The 23,300-nt window shown below is 40.6% G+C and overlaps 1 protein-coding gene across 2 annotated transcripts in view; it reads left to right on the top strand.

Annotated features, from left to right (window-relative positions):
• The first annotated feature begins 422 nt into the window (after positions 1-422).
• dock1 (dedicator of cytokinesis 1) overlaps positions 423-23,300 on the top strand; it is a 180,521-nt gene continuing 157,643 nt past the window's right edge. For both annotated transcript variants that reach the window (XM_056366513.1, XM_056366514.1), the window contains exons 1-7: positions 423-625; positions 20,299-20,382; positions 20,709-20,749; positions 20,868-20,923; positions 21,643-21,739; positions 22,190-22,338; positions 22,908-23,043. In XM_056366513.1, the coding sequence (XP_056222488.1) occupies positions 583-625; positions 20,299-20,382; positions 20,709-20,749; positions 20,868-20,923; positions 21,643-21,739; positions 22,190-22,338; positions 22,908-23,043 (606 nt within the window). In that variant the 5' untranslated portion in view covers positions 423-582. The remainder of the gene's footprint in view (positions 626-20,298; positions 20,383-20,708; positions 20,750-20,867; positions 20,924-21,642; positions 21,740-22,189; positions 22,339-22,907; positions 23,044-23,300) is intronic.

The raw sequence follows: 23,300 nt of genomic DNA on the forward strand, positions 1-23,300 counted from the left end.
TTTTTTGTAAGTATTATATAATTTTTTAGACAGAATAAAACCTCCCTCCATTAGCTTCAGCTTTATTTATTTATTTTGTTAAAACCCTTAATAGCCTAAAGTATTTGTAAGGTTTCTAGAGAAGTGATATAGGCTATATGAGAAAAACAGAAGATGAGAAAACATAAAAGCATATATAATTCTCAATTAAGTATTTATTTTCATGTATTGATGGATGGGAGGTAAAAGTCTCAGTTTACCCATCGTTTGGATTTAGTAATGTCCTTATTACGATAATATACTGCTGTAAATTCATTTTGAGTCAACTAATCACCAATATAAAACTTTTCACCAGTCCTGTAGTTTCCAACGAACTGTTAACAGCAGTGGACGTTTAGCTGTATGAACGCCTACAGGGTGAAAAGGTTGTGGTCCCTTCCTCCCCCTTGCGGAGCGTCCTGTCACTGGTGGAAAATGGCTGCTCGGAGTAGCTCCCCAAAGCTCAGAGGAAAGTGAAGAAAAGTCTACATTAACAGCAAGAGGTCACATCTGGACCTTTTCTAACAGGCGAAGCAACAACTCGGGGAAGCCTCGACACTGAGAATGTCTCGCTGGGTGCCCACTAAAAAGGAGAAGTATGGTGTTGGTACGTAAGAAAACTTGCATGCTCCATCGTTAGCTCGTCCTAGCTCTCTGCTCTCAGATTGCACAAGTTTGGGAAGGATTGTTGTGAGAAAGCGACCGGCTGTTTTGTTTCTCATATTGCTGTATATCCGACTTTAGGGCTTAATTTGCCTAAAGCGCTGGTGTGCAAATATCAAGTGTGGGCTGTTTGCCAGCCAGTTTGCATGAAATGCAAAACAAGGAATGTCTGTCTTTTGTGAGGAAGAGGACTGTGTGTGGATTGGGAATTGTTAGAGGCGCGCCTAGTTGCAGCGCTGTTTCCTGTGTTATGGGGCCTCCGCTACAAACTAACTAGCTACTAACAGGCTACGCATGACTTGTAACTGTTTAGTTTGATGGATGTTCGTGTTTACTGCCCCGTCTCTCACACATGGACACACTTTGCTTTTGGCTCTTTATTGTCACTTCCTCAAATGCTTTGAAACCTGGCGGTCTTACCTGGGAACACTGTCCCGTTTTAGCCTCCACTTTCTCCTTCAGGGGGTTATTTAACAACACTGAACATACACCCTCACAAAAAGTATCTATAGCTGGCGTTAGTGTGGTTAGACTGAAGGATTTAATACAACCAGGGCAATATATAGTCTGTGTCGCGCTGTAGAACTGACATGAATATTAATTAAACTAATTAAGGCGTGTTTTAGCTACTTATCTGACTGTCAGCTTGTAAAATAAAGTCATTGCATATGGGTATGTCCTTTTTACAACGACTAAATACATTTATTCAGCCACTAATAAACCATTTGATTTCAAGGACCTTTGAAAATTTGCATTAAACCACATTTGTTTACATTTGGGCCCACAATCTGTGACTACTTTTAATATTAGGTGTAATATTTGAATACATTTCCATAGCTGTTTACACAGCAGATGATACACTTGATTACTTTTAATATATCTTGTAATACCACTTGACTAATTGATGGATTGTATATAGTCTATAGAAAAAAATGGAAACCTCATAAACCACCCTGATGAAGGCAAGATATCCAGAAACAAGTGTGGTATATCAGAAGAATTGCATGATGGGTAGTGTGAAATATGAGAGTAACAGCCAGGCTTAAGCACTCTCACTGTGCTTTACTTGAATGCCTTAAATAATAGTGTAATGGATCAATTCCTAATTTTTCTGGGGATTCCCTAGAACATCCTGGTTCTGCTCAGTGAGTAATGAAGCAAATTACATGTTTTCCAGAAGAATCTGGTTTCACGACAGTGGATTGTTATTTTTAATGTGTGTAATGTGCTCCGCCACATGAATACTGATTCCCTTTTTAGCTGTGTCCATTAGAGGGGCTGAGGGCTCACAGCTGTATATGAGGGATGCTGATGCTGATTGATGGACAAGTTCAGCGGGTTATACCAAAGCTTTGATTGGCATCTCACACTACAGCCTCCAAATGAGCTCTGTTTTTTTTTCAGTCCAATTCATGCAATATGAGCCTGTGGTATGTTGTGGGGGTGTGTGTGTGTGTGAAAAGTTCACTATTGTGATGCTAATGATTGCCCCGATATATTCTCACAACATCCATGAGATCTTGAAAGTCAAGGTTCTTCAAAAATCTTGTAGAAAATTCTCATGGGCCTCACTGAATCCTGGAGTGGATGAGTCATTAGTAGAAAGAGAGGCAGCTGCCACATCACTGCTGCAGAGGATTGGTGGGGTGCACAGCCATTGCACTTTTAATACTTCATGTGTTGACCAAGTAGCACTAATGAGCACTCTGCGAGACCTCTTATGCTGGCAGCTTTCACTGTGAACTTACTTGTATTTCAGCAAAACTTTTGTCATACCAGCATTTACTACTCTCATAATGACCCTGTGGCTTTATTAGTGAATCTAAAAAAACTGTCTCCTTGAGTCTTTTCACAGCAGCATTAATAATAAATACTACTGTCTTCATGGAGCATAGCAGATATTTAAAAAAAAAAAAAAAAAGAAAAGAAAAAGGGTTTAGTTACCATACAGGCTGATTCACATCACAGCATTTGCATGATTGTAAAAACAAGGCTTTAGGTAGGTAGGTAATACAGTTTGTCTTCTGGTAACACAACATAGGATTGTGGACGTTAGCATCATGGTTTCAGGCCTGGTTTCAGAACCGTTACGCTGATTTAATTTGGGAAACTCATGTTTTTAATGCATCTGGAATCTTCCTTAACCCACTTGAGGCAACAAACATTGTTTTTACACTGTTATTAAGGATATTTATTACCCTGTGGCATTACCTCGACCTCCTCCTCCAAACAATGTCTTCAGTTCCACTGGTATGTTCAGAATGCTGCCTATCAGCCTGGATTTAACTCGGATGATCTGCTTAATTGTCAGAATACATTCATGTGGCAGTCACATACAATTAGAACTATTGACAAACTTCAAATGGAGGTAGAGCTTTCTGGCTCATTCCCTGACTTCATTCTTTGACCCGTGTTCATTTCATAAAGAAGGAATTTGGTAATCCATTTGTTAAAGAATTGATAAAATCATATCTCTCTTGACCTTGAGCTGATTTCATTACACAGTTCTTTTCTTGTCAAATACCAACCAGCGTGGCATTAAGCAAAGGGATCAGGAGTTTGAAAGCCTGGTTATTCTTATGGCATCTCACAAGTGATTTAACAAGGCCTCTGGGAAATGTTTTTTTTTAGCTGTCTCCAGATTCTATGATGAATTAACCAGAAATACAAGAAACACTTTTTTTCAAGTGTTGTCTCATTAATTCTGTTTCATCATCTGCTCCTTAAGAGAGACTTCACAGGGCTGTGGTTCTAGAAAGCAAACCAAGGAACTCTAAGCAACAGGACTATTTACTAGATCCACACATTGCTGTTGAGACTTCAGCATAAATTGCCCGTGAGAGCATGTGCTGTCATGAGAAATGTTTTCCACCCGTTCATGATCCTCTCTTTGTAATTTTGCTTGAAGTAATCTAACATGCTAACACAGAAAATGCTATGGTTGTTCAAAATACATTCGGGCAACATTTACTTCTTTTTTTTTTTCCTCCAGCTTGCAGTTGCAGGTTTGGGCAGCAAGGAAATGTTGCTTCCTGTAGGTCAGATCACAGACTGGCAGCTTATCTAAGAGGACAATTGAACACACACACATGCGCTGAACTCTAAATGTTAGCTCTTCTGTGGCTATGAAATCATATTTTTAAACTGGTGTGTGGCAGACTGCAGGCCATCAGGACTGACAACCCTAGACGGTTCTCATTTGGAACAGGTTAGTGGTGAGTGACACATTGGGAGCAGAAAATAGAGACGCAGCCGCTTCGTCTCTTCACTGAGGCCATAAGTAATTTGTGAAGCCCCCGCCCTGCACCCTAGAAAACCATCTCCCACCCACAAGTGCAGTAAGCTAACAAATATGGTTGCAATTAAAACACAGTCTGGGTTACTACATAAATTCTGTCCATGTGTTTTAAATTCCCTGTCTCGTATTTTACCCTTCTCTTACGGTGTACAAGCTATTTGGTGTGAAATATATGAGAGTGAAAATTTGAGTCACTGCTTTTTTCTTTTTCCTTTTTTTTTTTTTTTTTTTTTTTTTTCCCATCAGTTTACGTCTTGGTTTTATATGTCGGGAGTTGTTTTCATTGCATTTCATTCAGAAAATGTCTTGTCTCACGTCTGTTTGAGGCACAGTAACTATGAAAAGGAAAAAGTATTGCTCTTGTCATTGCTGCACTCCCTGCCAGACGTCGCCGCTATTAATTCTGACATAACAAAGCGTTCAACAATATTTACGACACGGTTGAGTTTTGGAACAAGGCACCCTCTCTGCCTATGTTAAAGTTTGTCCAAGAGAAAAGAAAAAAAAAAGCTGAGCTGACAAAATTGGAGACGGAGTGCTTTTGCTAGAGTGAAATAAAGCGGCTGATTAATAGGAACGAGCCGGGAGAAGAAAGGAGATGCTGTGGAGACAAGACAAGCAGGAGAGGGATGATATTTTTCATGTATAATAGGTGCTGTTTGTGATCCACCCAGCACCCTTCCCTTTCTCATAAATAAAACTGTACAAACAGAAACTGAGATGATGATATTAAAAGATGCACACGTTTTTGTATTGCACATCCTTCCTTTGGTGTAGTGAAGGACATGTGTGTGGTCATGTAAAGTGTGAGGGTTTTTATTAAGCCCTCTCTGTGAGAAGCGTGCAACTCTCTTGAGCGATCACCTAGAGCTGGAACGCTAAGCTAATACCATTGATTCAGATATTATGAGTTTGTACGTCGTGCTGTTGGATTGTTTGTTTTTGTTTGACTACAGCCTCAGCCTCGGACCTTATCCTGCTCATGTTTTTTTGCTTTCTCCCCATTTAATACAACTATGCTGCATTTATTGAGCTGCACTGCAGATGTATAACTAAAACATCTTCCCCTTTCTGTCAGCCAACTCTGCATAAACGTTTCTAAACTTTATTTGTGACTTTGTTTACATGCACTGACACGTCAGGTGCCAGTTAGATCACAGTTTGAGCTAGCTATGTGCTAAACCTTGTGATTCATACCTAGTTTGGCTATTGCAAAGTTTCCTGTCATGAGTTACTGTTGCTTTTTCACATGATACAGTATCAAATATCAACAGTATACTAAGTTTATTGCACAAACAATATTAAGAGACTTAAATGCATTTATCATTTACTCATTATTGTCTCATTTATTAGACGCTGTCACTTCATCTTAGCCAAAAGTTTGTCCATCCTCCTCCTCGCCTCTCTTTGGAGGTCAGCATGACTTTGCTATTATTCATTCTGAAAGGGAATTATATATTAACTATGGGCTGCGCTGCTTGGTGAGGCAATTCTAATAGTACAGCTCCCAGTGGCTTGCTGCGAGATGGTGGCTAAGACAAATGACAGCTGGCCTATTTAATCAGTGCATAGCTAAGTGGTTCCACACTACTCCTTCTTGGCTCACCACTGAGACAAAGCTGGAACACTTTTACATCTTGTTTTAAGTGTCGCTGTCATCCGAAAAGGTCGAGGTGAGAGGGTGGGGCGGGGTGGGGGTGGGGGTGGGGGGGAGCAGTTGTGAGCAAGTTGACCTTGGATTTACACAGCTGAGGATTTGGTTCATCTCTTAACTACTAATTATAGTGCAGTATTTTCTGATTTCCTTCACCTTTTTACAACAAAACGTGGAGATGCTTTAGTGGCGGAGAACAAGTAAAACTGGAGCGAGCTGAAATTAAATGTTATGAATCAGAAATGAGTCAACATCCTGTGAGTTCATCATTTGTACCCTTTTGTAAGGACTTTTTGTCCTCATTCATGGTCTCAGCTGTTTTTGTTTATACTGTAACCTCTGGAGAGACTGCTCGCTGCTGACAAATGTTATCATCAGTATGTACCCTACATGTTTGTGCAAGATGTTTCTCTTCCGTCACAGGGGTACAGAAAAATGTTGCTCAGACCTGGAAGATAAAACCTTTACTCAGCTTCTTTAAATATCAGTGAGATGGGGGGGAACAAAAAAACTGATTTCACTTCCTTCAGGTTAACTATTAAAAGACTCATTGTCGCCTCTGTAACTCTTAACTGATTGATCGCCTCGGCTTGATGGTGGCAGACAGTGACTTTACAGGGCATCTTTTGTAGTGAAAGTTGACACATGTAGGTGTGGGCGTGCTAGGACCTCCACGACAAATACAATGAGCTGTGACGTTCCTTGGCAGTGTGTCAAAGACAATGGGACATGAATTAGAAAGGAGACACACACGCACCTGGGTTGATCATGTGGGTCGTTCCTATTGCTCGGCTACACAGGCCGGCCGTCTTCACTGGCCTCGGTATTGATTGTGGACATGCCAAGCAGCTTGTGCATTGTCTGAGAAGAGTCCTGCTGTGCTGCTTTATGCTAGCTTGACAGATGGCTAATGGTGTGTAACATGCCAATGTGAAACAAAGGTCACTGACGTGGACAAATCTTATTAGATCATTTAGTTTCAGCTTGTTGAAAATCAGTATATGAGAACCTTTCATATTTCATCATGCCGGCAGTTAACATGGTGGTGTTAAGTGATTGATTCATAAACTTCAGCTTGGTTTAATATCTAAAGAGTTTCATCCAAAATGATTGTGACCTCTAAAATTGAACCTCCTAGGACAAAATGACCACTGGTACAAATATGTAATTCCCTGTTTATGGTTAAGTCAAAGCGTTTTCCTTAATGACAGAGTTAAAAAAAAGAACTGCATTTATTATGGCGGTGTAGGGAATTTGACCTTTTTAGCCACATCAAATTCAGCGCCTTTATCAAAATCCAATCCAAAGGATTGTTGTGTCATTCAGGGTTTCGAGCAGGTGTGAAAGGATGTGCCAAGAAAAAAAAATTAATGGGGAAAATGGAAACCATAAATCTTATCTGATTGAACTAAACTCACATTTTAACAGCGTCTCCCTCAGGAAATTGTTAAGCCAAGATGGTAAACCACCCTGATTAGACGTATGGTATCTCTTCTTCAGTTTAAATATTAAATTATGGCCGGACCAATAGTCACGCTACAAAAAAATAGCTTTTCTTATGCAAAGTAACACCTCTGCTCCTTTTCAATGACGGTTAATAATATATTGTATGTAAAAGTGAATTCGTTAAGTACGATGTTTGCAGAGGTTGTCTTTATAAGGTGAAGTGATCCACATGCACTATAAAACACTGTTGGGAGACCTGGTAAAATGACTGTCAGCAGCTAAGGCAGTTATCCAAACATAATTTTATCCTCCCTTTGGATCATTATCGATCCGTTATTTGTCTGTTTGCTTTCAAGCTATAAATATCTACTTTTAAATAAGAGTTGTAACGTAAGACAGAGTAAGCAGCATAATTGCTTGGGGATGAAGTTTAATGTCTGGGAATAAAAACTAGAGGAAAGAATTGTGCGAATATCAAACTGTCAGTTCAGTCTGTACGGAGCATTCTTAACAACCTCTAGCTGAGCGCTTTAGCCGAGGCTTTATTCTTATTCTGGAGTGATGAGCTTGCAGCTGAGCTGATGCTGTGCCAGGCTGCCAGTGGGTGAGCTGACACTGGACGACCTGTCTGTTTCTGTGGGTCAAGCATGGGCTAAAAGGACCGGCTGCCTGGGTAAACTCACTTCCCAAGTACCTCAGAAGACAGAGTCTCGCTGTAAGCTTTTGGCAGGTACGACTTGGGGTGCATGCATAACTTAAAGATGAGCGCCAACGGCGTCAACATGCAAGCTATTATTAAAGTCTCATAAGCTAGAGCACATTCTCCACTGAACATATTTATTTTGCCTAAGTAAACTTACCCAGAGGTATGTTTTCCAGTCATTATACTGTATTGGTTTTGAGTAAATCCCAGATGCGGAGTTTCATGGGTAGCAGATATCATCAAGATCTCTGAGGCTATTCACTTTATAAAGATGTCAAAATTAATATCAGCTGCAGTCCATATTAATGTTGCATTTGTCACCTTTAAAACGTCTTGTGGGTTGTTTTGGGGACTTGTAATGGAGGTGTCAGTCATTGATTGTGGTCGCAGATGGGCTTGGGATTGCCACATGCAGCAAGAGACAGCCTTTCAGTACGGCTGGCATTTGATGAAATGGCCTTTTGTGTGTTTGTGTGTGAGTGTGTGTGTGTGTGTCTGTCTGTCTGTGTGTCTGTCTGTCTGTCTGTCTGTCTGTCTGTCTGGCTAAATACTTGATAAAGTCAGAGCCCTGCAGCTCAGATGTTGGTGGGCCCTGGAGGCAGTTTTAGATTTCAGTGAGTGGCAGCTCTACTCTGTGATCGACCTTTAGGGATTTATATGAAGTTGTCTCACCGCTGTAGCTGACACCTCGGTCTCCTTTTGTTTAAAAAAGGGAAGACAGAGATTGTGGAGACATGAAATGAATTTTCATCTGGCCATCATATTTTCTACCTGAACTTCAGCCCTTCCTCTAGTAACACTATGAAGTCATTTAAAGTGATACACAAACATCCAGTAACAGCAAAAAAATCAATCTAAATACCTTGTTAGAACATCACATGGTGTACAAAAATGTAGGCCTGCAACTAATTCAATTCCCCAAATTATTGTTATTAAATTTATATCTATTTTAAATCTTATATTTTAGTTCATTCTGTATTTTATACTGCAGAAGGACCATGATTCAGTACTTGGAAGGGTTTTGTACGTGCCAAACTTTATTAACAGAACAGCACAACCACGCTTTTGTGCATTTCAGAAGTGATAGTTAAAAATACCTCCCCTGCTATTGAAATAAAAAGCTCAACAGTCATCTGTGTAACCACAAGCACAACCTTGTAACCTATTGAGATACTGAAAGTAAACAGGTAAATAACACTCTGCAGGCAAGGCAAAGGAATAAGCTATGGTATAAATACATAACTAGATGCATGCTGTTTGGTTTTGCTGCAAACTGCAAATTGTTTCAGAGAGGTCACGTCAGGCCTGCGCTGCTCCAATTAAGTTGTTAAATGAAAGAATTGATGGGGTTAGTCAAGGTGTTGATATAATTATTATTCTAAAAACTTTTTCTTGCTTCTTTAAAGCTTGTGCAGATACGTAGGAGATCAAATGAGAATTCCGACTTTTGTTGCTTTTGTTGGAAAAGCGGTGGAGTCCAGGTCTATTTCAAATTGGAGACATCCAGCCAGCAAATCTGTCTTAACAGTCATTAATATGGAGGTCAGGCTCATCCGACTCAGCATTGGTACTGCAATAAGACCAAGGTTTGCTATTGTATTAAACGTTTTATTTCAAAAGGCCAAATAATGATGCTGTGAGGAGCCAGTACACCGTGTCCCATGCTCTGTCAAAAAGTACTTTTGCTTCTTTGTAGTCACGGCGAGCGCGGAGTGGTAGTTAATTTCAACATTATCGAGTGTTGAGGCCAAATGAATGGTTAGATCTTTGTTTTCTCTGGGTGACTAAACCATTTGCCCCATGTGGCAAAGAGGTTCAGTGGATTACACTGGAAGTTAATTGCCTTCATCTGTTCCAGCAATTTAACACAGAACATTTTATAGGAGTGTGTGATGTAAAGTTGAGCAGGTATACTAACGGCTAATGGCTAATATTAAGAAACTTTCTCCTCAGCTAAATTGGAGCTAAGTGTTGCTGTTGCAGCCTCTGTTGTATCTGCTCACTTGTCAGTTGTCTTTTTGAACGTTCCTTGCTGTGAAAGAATGTCTGTGCCTGGTTTTTAAGACGGTTTGATGTTGGCAGCTAGTGACTCCAGGCAACCTTTCTTCCTACCATTTTTATTACTGATCTTCCCAACCTCCTTCTTTTCTGTGGGACATTTCAGAGTATTGATGCCACACTGCTCTCTCATCACTGACAGTGTGACGTCTGCTTCAGTAGAACACAACCCTCAGCTCCTTGATTAGAAATAACAGCATGAGGAACAGATCCTGGGCGTTTTTTATTGTTGCATATGTCTGATTTGCTCAACTCACGCTCCTAGGTGCAGCAGACACCACCTGATGAAGGTCAAGTGTTGCATCATATGCTTGTCAGTGAAGTCTCATTCTTGGCAGAGAGCCACCATTGAGGTTTCAAAGTAAACTTGCTGAGTCAATTACAGAGTTTCCTCAAATATTTGAAGGTAATTATGCACTCATTAGCATTCGTATCACAAGAGATGTAACACAGGGCAGGAAATAATTAGCTACTTCTTGCTGTGCAAAAGGCTAATCTGTGTGGATTCTGCCAATTTATTTCCCCATGCTGTGTATCGCTGTGTAGATGGAAGAAAAATATAACCCTGAGATGTGTTACTGTTGCTGTTTAACATAAGTTGCTTTTGTAATATCACTGTGAAAACAGAGAAAAAGGTAAATCTTCAGCCTTCACCCAAGTCTTGAATATTATTTTCAAGATTATTTAAAATGATTTGCCCGCTGAGTCGATGAGTCACAGAGAAAGTGTTTCACAAGGCTCCTATTCATTCTACAGCTCATGAGATGTGTGTGCAAAGTGCAGACGGGTTTGCTTTGCAGAGCCAGTGGAGATACTCGTGTACCACCACAAATAACACCAGAGATCACTGTGTGAGAAACTCTCTGTGAAAAGCTTTGCTCAGTGCTCTGTAATAAGCTAGGTTCTGCTCTCTGTCCCTGTTGTATTGGGAAGATGATTTTCAATTAAAGGAATAACTTGGCTCTGCAGAGGCAGTGGAAGCAAAATTATCGGCTTGCGTTAGATTGTACCCTGAGGCCTGTGTTGGAGCTGGGCACATGGCAGGAACTTCTGCCAAAAGGTATTACTGCTATTGGCATCTAGATCTGGTATGTTGTAGATCTCCACCTGCTCTTCCCTTCATTATACTTCTCTCTTCAAGCCCCAAACCCTCCCACACTTCCTCTGCTGTACACAGATTGCAGTGTTGTGTTTCTCCATTTACCTTATCATTTATTTAATTTATTTTTTTAAATGAGGTATTGTTAATCTTCCTGCCGCCATGAAAAGCGTCAGCATTTCCTCAGGTCGCCTTTAAGGGCCTTGTCCATTGTCATACAGTAATATCTCAAGTGGCATTTCCTGCTTGTTTCCAGTCAGAGCGAGGAGAAATCTGGTGCTTGTCAGCGAGAGTCCTGGGGCTTTCCTCTCTCGCAGCTCAGCTGCTGTCGTATTAATTTCAGGTTAATTACAATAGCATTATCTCCACCCTCCAACTGCAGATAAAGCTAAAAGGCTGTTATATGTAATTGGTTTAAGAGGAAAGAGGGTGATTTTGTTGGTATTTCACAATCCTGGGTTCACTGTCTACATTTGCCTCTAAATAAGAACCATCAGGCTTCTGTCTGAATGCCTAAACCTCTTATTAAACCCTATTAGAGAGGGACTTTAAATTAATTATCATGTTTTCCCAGCCTTGTACGTCACTGACAGAGCTCTTTCTCCGTCTGAATGTTACCAACATGCTGTATAGTTGATTATTATGTGACAGGATGTATTGCAATATAAACCCCAGCGGACTACATCGCTGTGTATTTTAATAACACACTTAGTGGCTTTCATTTCATTTACAATTTTTGAAATGATATCCATTACTGAGGAGTAGAAAATAGTTAAGGAAAATGGGAAGTATTGTGATTTGGCAGTCCTTGAAATTTCCTTAGACTCCCTTTAAACAAGCCTTCTCGAGTGCTCCCAGCATTATCAGTGTTTTGCTGATACTTTTGTGTTCACTTTTAGTCTTGCCAACTATTGTGCTACAGGGACACCTGAGTGCTGTTGTGAACTGTGGGAGTTTATTCACAAAATTATCCCCTGCTAATGGGCTTTGTTCACACTCGGCAGCTTTGACACACTTAGCCACCTCCAGAAACACATACAAACCTGTATCTGTACAAGTATCACCCATGCCAGAACAGGTCTGGACTATTGCTGACACAATTATTAATTAATTAGCTTATCATTTTTGATAATCAGTCATTTAAATCATTTATTAGGCTGTTTCTAGCTTCTCAAATGAGAGGATTTGCAGTTAATTTCCAGCGGAATATCTTTGGGTTTCGGGAAGTTGGTCAGACAAAACAAGACATTTGAAGATTACTCCTAAGGCTCTTAGATGGGACTTCTTCACAGTTTTTTTCTGATATTTCATAGGCTAAGTACAGCCTGTGAGATAAAAACCTATTAAATGAAACGTAATGAAGAATTTTTGGGCTTTTCGTTTGCCTTTATTATAAAGCTGACAGTGGAGAGATTACAGAACATGAGGGGAGAGAGAGATGGGGAATGACATGCAACAGATGTCCCAGCCTAGAGGTTTATGGTCGGCACCTGAACCTCCAGGCCACAAAAGTGTCCTTTTGTCCCATTTTTAAGAGTAATCAGCAGAACATAGTACATCGTATTATATCTGGACAAATGTAAGAATCAGGATTTATGTTTTATCTTTAGCTCTATGTTCTTTTACCTCTTACGGTACCCTCTGGAGTTTTTTTCTTGTATGGAAGTGCTTTTTATGAGTGGGTCCCCTCTTTGTTTACATTGTGCACATGCACAAGGATGCACATGCATGCACACGTTGGTGATGCGATTCAAAGTCCTACCACCTTGGCTTTGCAAATGTTTTATGACATCAGTCATAGTATAATGTGATCTTTACTGTATGTGCACCTGTCATACTGTTTTTGCTTACGGCTACATCCAACCTTTGTTAAACCAAAAAGATGCACACAATCAGTTTTGATGAGTAACACTGAATGTAAACATAACTTCTGTTTGTTTACAAGAAAACTCCCGCAGATATTTTTTGTTAACTTTTGTTATTTAAAGTTGTTCAAAGCCAAACCTAAATAGATTTGATAAAGGATTTGAAATGCAGATTTTATACTGGATTCAGGAGGATTCGTTAAAATGCTGTTGAACCCCCTTCAGAGACATTGCTTTCTTTAGTGTGCAGGATTGTTAGTGTTGAGAGTTTGTGACAGATGAGTTAGTCCACAGTCCACAGACAGTGCAGAGATGCAGTAGAAACGTCGGGTCCTTCTGCCGCCCCCTCCTCCTCACTTCCCTGGCCAATATTCCTACCATTATCCTAACAGAACTTGGCAGATCCCTGAAGAATACCTGTCAGCTCTGCAGTAGCGCTCGCTTCAGCCAGCTTGGTCTTACCACCAGCAGAGCTCATCAGGAAAACACAGTGAAGCACCTGCAACAGCACCTCACTCAGCTCACATTTGTCCCATACAAATGACTTCACCAAGTTGATGTCAGACAAGGGCCTGTTTGTTTAGTAGTCATGTCCTCTAAGGTACCTAAAGGCTCTAAAGGCTTGTTTATGAAACATTTTGTTGGACTTGAAGCAAACTCCAACCCCAATATAGGAATTCATAGAATTTAAAACCTTGAAATCACTGACATAACTGGGACATAAACATTGTAGTGTCTTCACCATTACTGCACCAGTGTCTAAAGACTTATGAAGGGACATTTTAAAAACTGAGCCCTATATGAGACATAGTTTATTACCTTCCCTCTAGAAAGTTGAATTTAACCCACTATGCCCTACAGTGAGGTGATCCTTCAAAATGAAAGTGCTCTCTGTTCTTATAGTTTATACTTGAGATGCATTAGATGTGTGGTCAGATCTTTAATATAGTTATGTAGTCTCAGGCTCTTAAGTAGTAAGAGGTATATAATTTTACAGGCTGAGCTCTCCAGTCAGTCTGGGTTAGTAATTTACAATCACATATATCCTTAAGAGAATACAGTAATGTGTGTGTGTGTGTGTGTGTGTGTGTGCGTGTGTGCGTGTGTGCGTGTGTGCGTGTGTGGTGTGTGTGTGTGTGTGTGTGTGTGTGTGTGTGTGTGTGTGTGTGTGTGTGTGTGTGTGTGTGTGTGTGTGTGGAACCCCTCTCTGCTCCATCGTCTTGCCTCAACCCATAGTGCAGCTGGAGTGTAATAATCATCCTCTATTCAGTCCTGCTGCCTGGTAAAGGGCGTGCTGTGTGCTTATTGAACTCCTCCTCATTCAAGTTAAGCACTGTATTAAATTCATATTCTCTTGCTCAGTATTACTGTATATTGCTATTTTCTCACAGTCCACAGTTCTTGCTGTTTCTGCACTCTCACTCTGTCTCCCCTCTGTCTCACATAGGGCTACTTGGGCTATTTTGTCCACACTCTTTCACTTTCACACAAGCAAGGCCATAGGCATGTTTGGGATGATAATAAAGTTTTGTGTCCATGAGCGCACCATAGACTTGAGAATTGAATGTCACATGATCACCTCAAAAGTTTTCAGTTTTTCAGCAACAAGACAGCAACATAAACAGAACAGAATGTAGCCAAACAAATGTTCCTTTCAGGAGCCAGGTAGAGCTGCAACCAACAACTACTTTTATAACAGATTAATTTGCCGTTTATTTTCTCAGTTAATTGATCGTTTCTCTTTAAAATGTTGTGAAAAATTCAGTCTAAAACCCAAAGATATTCAATCACGTTTGACATAGAAAAGCAGCAAATTCCCACAACTGAGATGCGGCAGCTATGGATATCCTTGCTTGAAAAATGAACAAATTATTAATCATAGTTGCAGATTACTTTTGTGTGAGTTGAATAATTGAGAAATTAATTGTTTTAGTGCCAGATCCAAAGTTAGATTTGACTGGATGACACTGCACAAGTCCTCAGACTGCCTGTATTTATAAAAACTTTTATGTAAGGAGTCTGCAGTGAATCCACATTAGGCCTTTAAATCTTGGGAAATATTGGGGAATATAAATAGGTAATAAAAATCTATCTAACTTAATATTAGCTTGTTAAATCTCTTTATCTCTCCTCTCTTTCTTTTTCTCTTCTCTCCCTTTCTCTCCCCCTCTCTTTTCTGGGTGTCGCCCCGTGTCTCAACTTTATCCGTCGTTTCAAATTAAAAGCCCTCTGCAGAGTCGTGTAATTGCGACCTCATGAAATTGCAGCGGCTGCAATTATTTTAATGTATATAAGAGAAACACTGGGGTTACAATTCAATTAAAAAAAAAAAAAAAAAAAGAATTTCTTGATTTAAAACTCATTCTCAATAAAATCCAGTTTGCCAAAAATTGTTCTCAGGGGTCATTATCAGACAACATGTTGCTTGGGAGAAATGCTTTGAAATTTTTTGTCACAGAGCACGAAGTGAAGATTCTGAAGACAGCACAGATCAACTGTCAGACTACAACGGGCAAACAGTGAGAGACAGCGGGTTCTGAAAATCAGTCAGTATTCGCGAGTGCTTTCTCTCATCCTTCTCTTCCCTTCTGGTGACAGTGAGAGCATCTTCATTAAATGCACCTTGCATTTCTGCATCTGATTTCGCCTTACTTTCTTATTATATGGCGTACCATTAATTGTTAATTATTTGAATCGTGCTTGAGGCCCCATATACCTAAAGAGGCATAAAAATCACCAAAGAACTTTGAAGACATCATGTGACAAAATGTCTGAGTCAGATACAAATGCATGCCACTACACCGTTTTTATATCCAAGGTTTCTGGGTCCTTCATTAGTCTGACTTTTACTCCCACTCACTTACACAGTGGCTCCTATGCCATTTAATGTGTACCATACAGTGGAATACTTTGAAAAGACTTTTAAAAAGACTGAAGTCTGACACCCTCTCACATCCGAAGACAAGGTGTCATAAATCTCAGAGATTTTAGTCTCACACTAAGATTTTGTAAAGACTGGGGATCTTGCAGGGTCGCTATTTGCAAGGCTACAGCTAGCTTCCTTTGGGATTATTTCCCATCATGCTCTTGGTGGACATTTACAGGAAGAAAAATAGTTTTTTCAACTTTTTGCTTTTTGAAATGATTATAATTATAATTATATAAAGTTAGTAACTCCACACTGTAATTGTCATGATTTTCCCCTGAAATGACTGTGTTCGGACTTTGTATTTATGATTTCCTGTTTTATTTTGAAATTATTTTCCTTATGTCCAATTATCCTTGCCTCCTCTATGTATTTAATGCCGGCCTTACACCAAATGACTCATATTCTTGCTCGTCCCAAGAGTCGCCTCCATGCTCCCTATCAACTCAGTTTGTAACTTCCTGTTTGGAGCTGGAGAAGTTGACAGTGTTCACGGCTTTGAACGTCACTATTTCCATGAGCTAAGACTAAAAAGTTAAGATAATATCTTTGATTTTATCGGAATGCCAAGACAAGAAACAAATGGACGATCACCACCTCACACTGTCGACTCTAGCAAAACGTCCAGGATTTTATTTAGACACTGGAAATTTGTCTGATCATTTGAAAAGTCTTTTGGCGTGAGGCCGGCATTAGTTGAACTTGGAGTGCTGTCACTCCGGCCAGACTTAGTTGCTGTAGAGATGTGATGTCGTGGCTGGATAGCGCATTTTGACGTCACCCACCTTCTTGGAGACATTGCAGGATTTGCCGCCCGTTTGGCTCTTCGAAAGCCAAACCCAGTCCAGGCTGAGAGCTGCCTCATGCCTCTCTCCGCTTTTTCCCTCCTGGAGAATCCTCTCATCTGGGATTTCCTGGCTGGCTCTCTATGCAGGCTCACAGCCCACGGAGACTTTATACAAAACATCAAGAGGCTCGCTCTCTTTCCAATGAGCACTTTCGACGCACTTCTCTTTCCTCCCTTTTTTCCCACCCACTCATTCATCAGTGTACTGTATTCTCATCTCGGTGTAATGATATGTTATACTCTATGTGGATTAGTGCAGGTTATTAGTAAGCCCAAAGTGTAGAATTACAATCAGTCCAATGTTTAGATGAGGCTGCGAATAATTGTGGAGAGGGCGTAGACGTGCGCTGGCTAAGTGGATGGGTCTGTAATCTGATTCCTCGCTCGTTTCCTCTGATGATAATGTTCTCCGAGTTTGCACAGCCTTATGCAAGAGGTTATGTATGGTAATGAGCCCCCAGCAAATAATGCTGCTGTTTATCCTGTTTCCAGAAAATCATTTGCATGCCACACTCCAGGGAGAATATAGTCCACTTCCTCATCGTCTTCTTCCTCTGATGAATTTTTATCTCCCTCACTGCTTCCTAATTGACGTCAGTTTACTCTCGTGTATGCAAATACAGGTTTATGAGCAATCATAGCTGTCATTCAACCCCCACGAGACACGAATCGCTTACGTTGCACCATCATCGCCTCACATGTCAAGGTTGTGTTTGATGGTCACGATTTAGTCGGCGTCTTCCCGTGTTGTCGTTTGTTTTCGTTTCGTAATTGCACCTCTCGCCTAGTGAGAGTCTACCCCTGGCTCTCTGGGCTCCCGTTTGTTTGATATGAACCTTGTCTTATTGGAAGTAGTCACAGGGGCAGTTTTTCATTTTCTGATGAATTATTAAGCTTTATGCCTCTATCAGAGCTGTTTGTTTGGGCCGCTCTCTCTCAGCACCTGCCATTTAGATAACATGCAGAATCAGCTGGACCTGCGGACCCGGTTCCAAACAAAAACACAGTTGCAGCCGTTGATGGCTTCATACGCTTTTCCTGGCTACTCTTAATGATAGTTTAATTGAGCGGACCCTTCTGTACAGTGACCAGGCTGCTCTCTAATGGCTGCACACAGATTAATCCCACCTCCCTTTCCATTGTTTCGTTGCTTTCTCCCCCCTGTAGGTACCTTTTGTGTCTCAGTGTGGTACCACTGAATTCATTTCCTGGGGTCTTTGTTCAATTGTCAGCCCGTGGCTCGTGTTCTGGTGGATTCGCTGGGCACGTCGGATTGTTCTGGGGGATCACAAAATGCATTGTGGACATGCACGTGTATATGCACATACACTTTGATAACAAAACGGCTCAGGGTTGAATGAAACAGGCTGCTCGGGGGCATTTTAGGCCCTCCACTAAATAGTGAAGTGTCCGACTAAATATACTGAATATTATACAAACTGTCATTTTTGAGGTTGTGTTAACCAAACATCCCATGATATTTCTTTAAGCCAGTGCTGGTGAGTGTTTACTTTATCACTGAAAAGTCTTGGCTTTTATGTTGTCATTAATTTTGCAACATTTGCTCTTGCCAAATCAAACTTTTTTCTTTTTCTTTCTTATTTTTTTATTTTTTTTTTTAAATAGTTTGCAAATGATGGACCAGTAATTTGCCTCTTAACTCTGTGACCTTTTCATACCCTTTATAAGTTGCCTTATGTTGCGTTGATTGCTCAATTATACAGTGTTACAACATTGTCTGACCTCCTCTATAGCAGACACATACTGTACTGTTAATTGCTTTTCTGTGTAATAAGAGGTGCCTTTGAAAGTGTGATACAAGTCAATGCTTCATTCTTTTAATGTTTTTGGTCTGTACAGAATCAGAAATCCAAATAATTTGGTAGTTATTATTTCAGTTCTATGATTAATTACATCATCCTTGAAGAATAGGTAATTATAACCACTTTTTTATTTTGTCTGGCTAGTAGTTAAAAACTTAAAGTAGAACTTCTAAAAAAAAAAAAAAAAAAGAAAAAAAATAGTTGCCCTCCTTGACTTTCAGATAATTTGTCACAGGAAAGACCTGCTGTAATCTAATGTGTGGGAGAAAAATACATAAAAAGATTTCACCCCTTGCGCAAAAGTGACAAAAACAGAAATGCTTTGTTCTCGATAATTGTCCACCATTACAGCTTAAGAGCTAAATGGGAAAAAAAGAGCTAAAAAAAAAAAAAAAAGAAGCATTTCTGTGTGCCACCTGATATGTTAATGAAATATAATCAGCTCCTCAGATGGCAGGTGACTGTGGGAGAAAAACGCTCGATTCATTTGATGCACCATCAGCATGCTGGGAAAGGCTCCAGCGGCCGCCCTGCAGGCAAGGGTCCTTTTTTTTAATTAAGTCGTCATTCACCTCTGGAAACCTCTGCTGAAGTGGTCCCATGTGCGCTCCCTCTGCAGGACACACACACACACACACACACACACACACACACACACACACACACACACACACACACACACACACATATATATATATATATATGACGCACACACTTAGTGTCATTTCCCCTCACAGGTGTCCTCTCAACACAAACACCTCTGTCTCCACAGCCACCTGTCATGCTGTCAGTGTATAGATTGTGTTTGTGTGTGGGCGCCCTTGTAGCCTTTCTCAAAGACAGGTGTCGGTCATGGCTGATTTGACAGCGACGCCTTGTTCACCTTTCACTAAATGAGAGAACAAGTGTCACCAGTCAGGATTTTTTATTGTCGTTCTAACTTCTAACATGACCTTGACATGTCGACGCAGCTCTGACAAAAGACGTGAGATGCTGTGTTTGTTGGCTCTTGGATCAATGGCACCAGAGAGAACAGCTCGCTAATTAGAGATTTCACTTTTAGCCTAGGAGATTTATGGTTTTTTTTTTTTGCCATGTTTGTTTGTTTGTTTGCAGGATATCTCAAATGCTTGTTAAGAGATTTAGATGAAATTTGGTGGAAAGTTATGCCCAGCGAATGAGTGATTTGGCTTTCGGAGCATATCCAATGATGTTTTCTAACACTGCAAGAGTGAGATTTCAGCGTTTCTCTCATGAAATGCTGCGAGATGTGTCAGATCTAGCCACAGTTATCTACAGTTGAAAACTTTGTAGTTGCTTTGTAGTTTTGGCAACTTGATCGAACCTGTCAGAACATGTTGGTGCTGTCCTCTGCCTTATTCTGTTGACTCATGTTTATTTAGCATTACAAACCCTGTAGACAAAAACAAAAAAGTATGCCTTTGTAGTGCTGACTAGAAAACCAAAAAAAAAAAAAAAAAAAAGCACCTTCATGTCAACTGTTTGTTTTTTAGTTTTTTTTTTTCTGAGAACACCCAAGAACATCAGGAGCATTGCAATAATTTACTCTAACTCTTAGTCTCCGTGCTGTAAATCTGAGGAAATCTCTTTTCCGCTGGCATTATTGTTATTTTGGCATTCTCCCTCATTACTGGTTTCTCTTGAGTGGGCGGTGGAAAAGTGTTGATATTACAGCGTCGATAGTGCCAGGCCCAACCGTCACTTGTGTCAGACGGTGTGGGTGGACATCCCGTGTATGTGTGATGCCTCTACTACACATCTCAGTGGCACGCAATTAGTGCCACGAGGGAGCCAAATCCTTTATTGCCTTCTTTTTTTTTTTTCCTCCTCCTGTAATATCTCCTCCTCTTATATTGTCCTCTGTCATCTCTCCGCAGCAATCTATAACTACGATGCCCGGGGAGAGGAGGAGCTGTCGCTGCAGATTGGAGACACAGTGCACATACTTGAGACATATGAAGGTGAGAGCGGGCTTACTGATGACACGCATGATCAGAGCTGACACGCCAGCGCTTGACATTATTTTCCTGTCATCACTTGTACCGTTTTTGTTTTGTCAAATTTTCATCCACGTGTTCAATAAGATGATATATTTAGCAGTGGCGATTATGATGGTGTGTTCCTGTAAATACAGGCATGAGCGATCCCCGCACACTTCAGCTGGCCTGCTAGTGTTTCATTGTGCATTCATTTATATTCACAGTGTGGATATTTTCAGCTTTAATGTTATTCCTTAATTTAAATTGAATGATAAACTTACCAACTTTGTTTTTCTGTTCTCCCTCAGACTGGTACAGAGGGCATAGGCTGAGGAGAAAATCCAAAAAGGTGAGCGGCTTGTAAACAGTGTAAACAGCTTTAGTTGCTTCAGTTTTTCGAGCTGTTCAACTTCTGCCGTAGTTACAACATATAATGTGGTCTGCACTGTTATCTCTTCCTCCTCCAGGGAATATTTCCTGCTTGCTATATACACCTGAAAGAGGCCACAGTCGAGGGCAGTGGGTTAGTATTTCTCTACTTCCGCTTTTTGAATGACATGTGATTTTTTTTTTTTTTTTTTACAAGCAAGAAGATCGGTTCTTCTTTTGTTGCATTTGTGTGTTATGTTGCTGGTGACAACAATGAAAATCAAGTAGGAAAAAAAATAAATGAGAAGTTTGACCTACCAACTTATTTTCTGACCCACCGAGGCGCTCGTTGGCTAAGTCGTGTGTTGACAGCGTCAGAGGGTGTTTAAGTGGAGAGGTCTGCTGTTGATATGATGTGACATGTGTGTTTGTTGTTCCAAAACTCATGGCACTTTAAAAAAAAAAAAAAAAATCTTTTTTAAAGTTTTTTTCAGTTTGATCCGTCTTCTTTGATTTCCCTTTCACAACACAACAAAAAGATAAACCTCAAACTTCAAAGTCCATGAATTCAACAGAGAAGCTTGAAGATTTATTTATTTATTTATTTATTTCGTAGAATTATAACTGAAGGATTTGGACAAAGCTGTGAAATTAATCTGAATTCACTCGGATAAAAGGCAACATGTTTAATCCTAACAGTGGAAGCAACATATACGCGATGATTTTGCTTGGAATAAAAGACTTTGAGAGTTTGATTTTCCTGCCGTCTCTCCTCACACAATGACTGTGATCAGACACATTGTGTCAGTGTGGAGAGGAAAGAGCAAAAACGACACACAGTCACTGGATCAAATTTGTTTACTATCACTGCAGGCAAAAGGAGACGGTCATTCCCACTGAGCTGCCACTGGTGCAGGAGGTCACCACCACACTGCGGGAGTGGGCTACAATATGGAGGGATTTGTATGTGGTAAGCCAGCCTGTCCCCTCCCAATGGGAACACACACACACACACACACACACACACACACACACACACACACACACACACACACACACACACACACACAGTGCATGTGGCAGAGCTTATATATGGGCTTATCACGGACATGTATTGCCATATATCTGGGCACATATAATGAAAAAAATGATGTGCATAAATGTTTGATATCATGCATCCCTACATATCTCAGAAAAGACTGAGAAATACTTCATGTAAATCAATAAGAATATCAGCTGAACCATTTTGATAGATATTTTCTTTTCAAATATTGTCACCTGTGTCAGATTTTTATATTTCACAAAATTTTATTAAGTTTGGCTCAAGGTTAATCCACCTGGTCATCAATTCATCAGTTTTTTATTCACCTGCACGGTCCTGTTCTGTTTCTAAATTTTCTCCGTCTGTTTCCACTGACAGGGGGACAAACGCGAGATGTTCAACTCTGTCCGTGACATGATCTATGACCTCATCGAATGGCGTTCCCAGATCCTGTCTGGCACCCTCCCACAGGATGAGCTCACAGAGCTCAAGCAGAGAGTCACCTCCAAGATAGACTATGGCAACAAGTGAGGATCCAGTCTTTAGAGGCGTTTAGTCGTGTCCTTCCCTCCCCACAGCTTATATCCCTTTATCCTCATATCTATCCGGGAAAATGACTCTTGTTGGAATAGGTCAGCAGTGTCAGTCAATAGAAAATGACAGGTCATCACTTAGCTGGAGGAAAACTGGTGGGATTTAGCTTCAGCAAACCGTAGTGTATTCCATCATGAAATGACAGCTCTTGCTGTGTCTGCAGTGGGCCTAGAAAATCGGTCAAAAATTAAAATTGTGAAGCTCCATTCTGCTCCGGTGATGAAACTTTAAACCTTTGGTCAGGTAGAGAAAAAAGCTTTTGCCTCTGCAGAAGCAGGGATGAGGTGATGAACTACATTGACTGCATGTTGGCAACATTCTGGCTCCAAAGAAGAAAGAGTTGAACAAAACAGGGGAGCTCTGAAAGACAGCTAAAGAAGTATTATATGAGGGAAAAAATGTGTTGTGTGCTGTTTCCTCGTCCACAAATGCAACCATGCCTTCACAATATTTACCTTAGTGTGTTCTGGCATTCATGAACTCTCCCCCGTTTTCACGCAAGGTACCTGGATCTCGATCTGGTGGTCAGAGACAAAGATGGAAACATACTGGACCCGGAGCTCACCAGCACCGTCAGCCTGTTCAGAGCGCATGAGGCGGCCTCTAAACAAATTGAGGACCGCATCCAGGAGGAGAAGGTAAAAATAAAGAGGGGCCCCGGTGCCCCTCCCCGTCTTAAACACCATTTTTACAACTGCAGCTAAACTCTGATCTTTATCCAGATGGTACATCAAAGATGAGTAAAAGCACATTAGTGCACGGTGTGAATGAACATGTACACAGTGTGATCTGAATGTAGCTGCATCTTGATCTTGTTCTTTCTGGCTCATTGAATCTCGGCCAGAGTCAAACAGGTGCAGCTAAGAAAAAAAAAAAAAAAAACACTGTAGGGTGG

Source organism: Seriola aureovittata, chromosome 21 (assembly GCF_021018895.1).
Source record: "Seriola aureovittata isolate HTS-2021-v1 ecotype China chromosome 21, ASM2101889v1, whole genome shotgun sequence".
Classification (NCBI taxonomy): Eukaryota; Metazoa; Chordata; class Actinopteri; order Carangiformes; family Carangidae; genus Seriola; species Seriola aureovittata.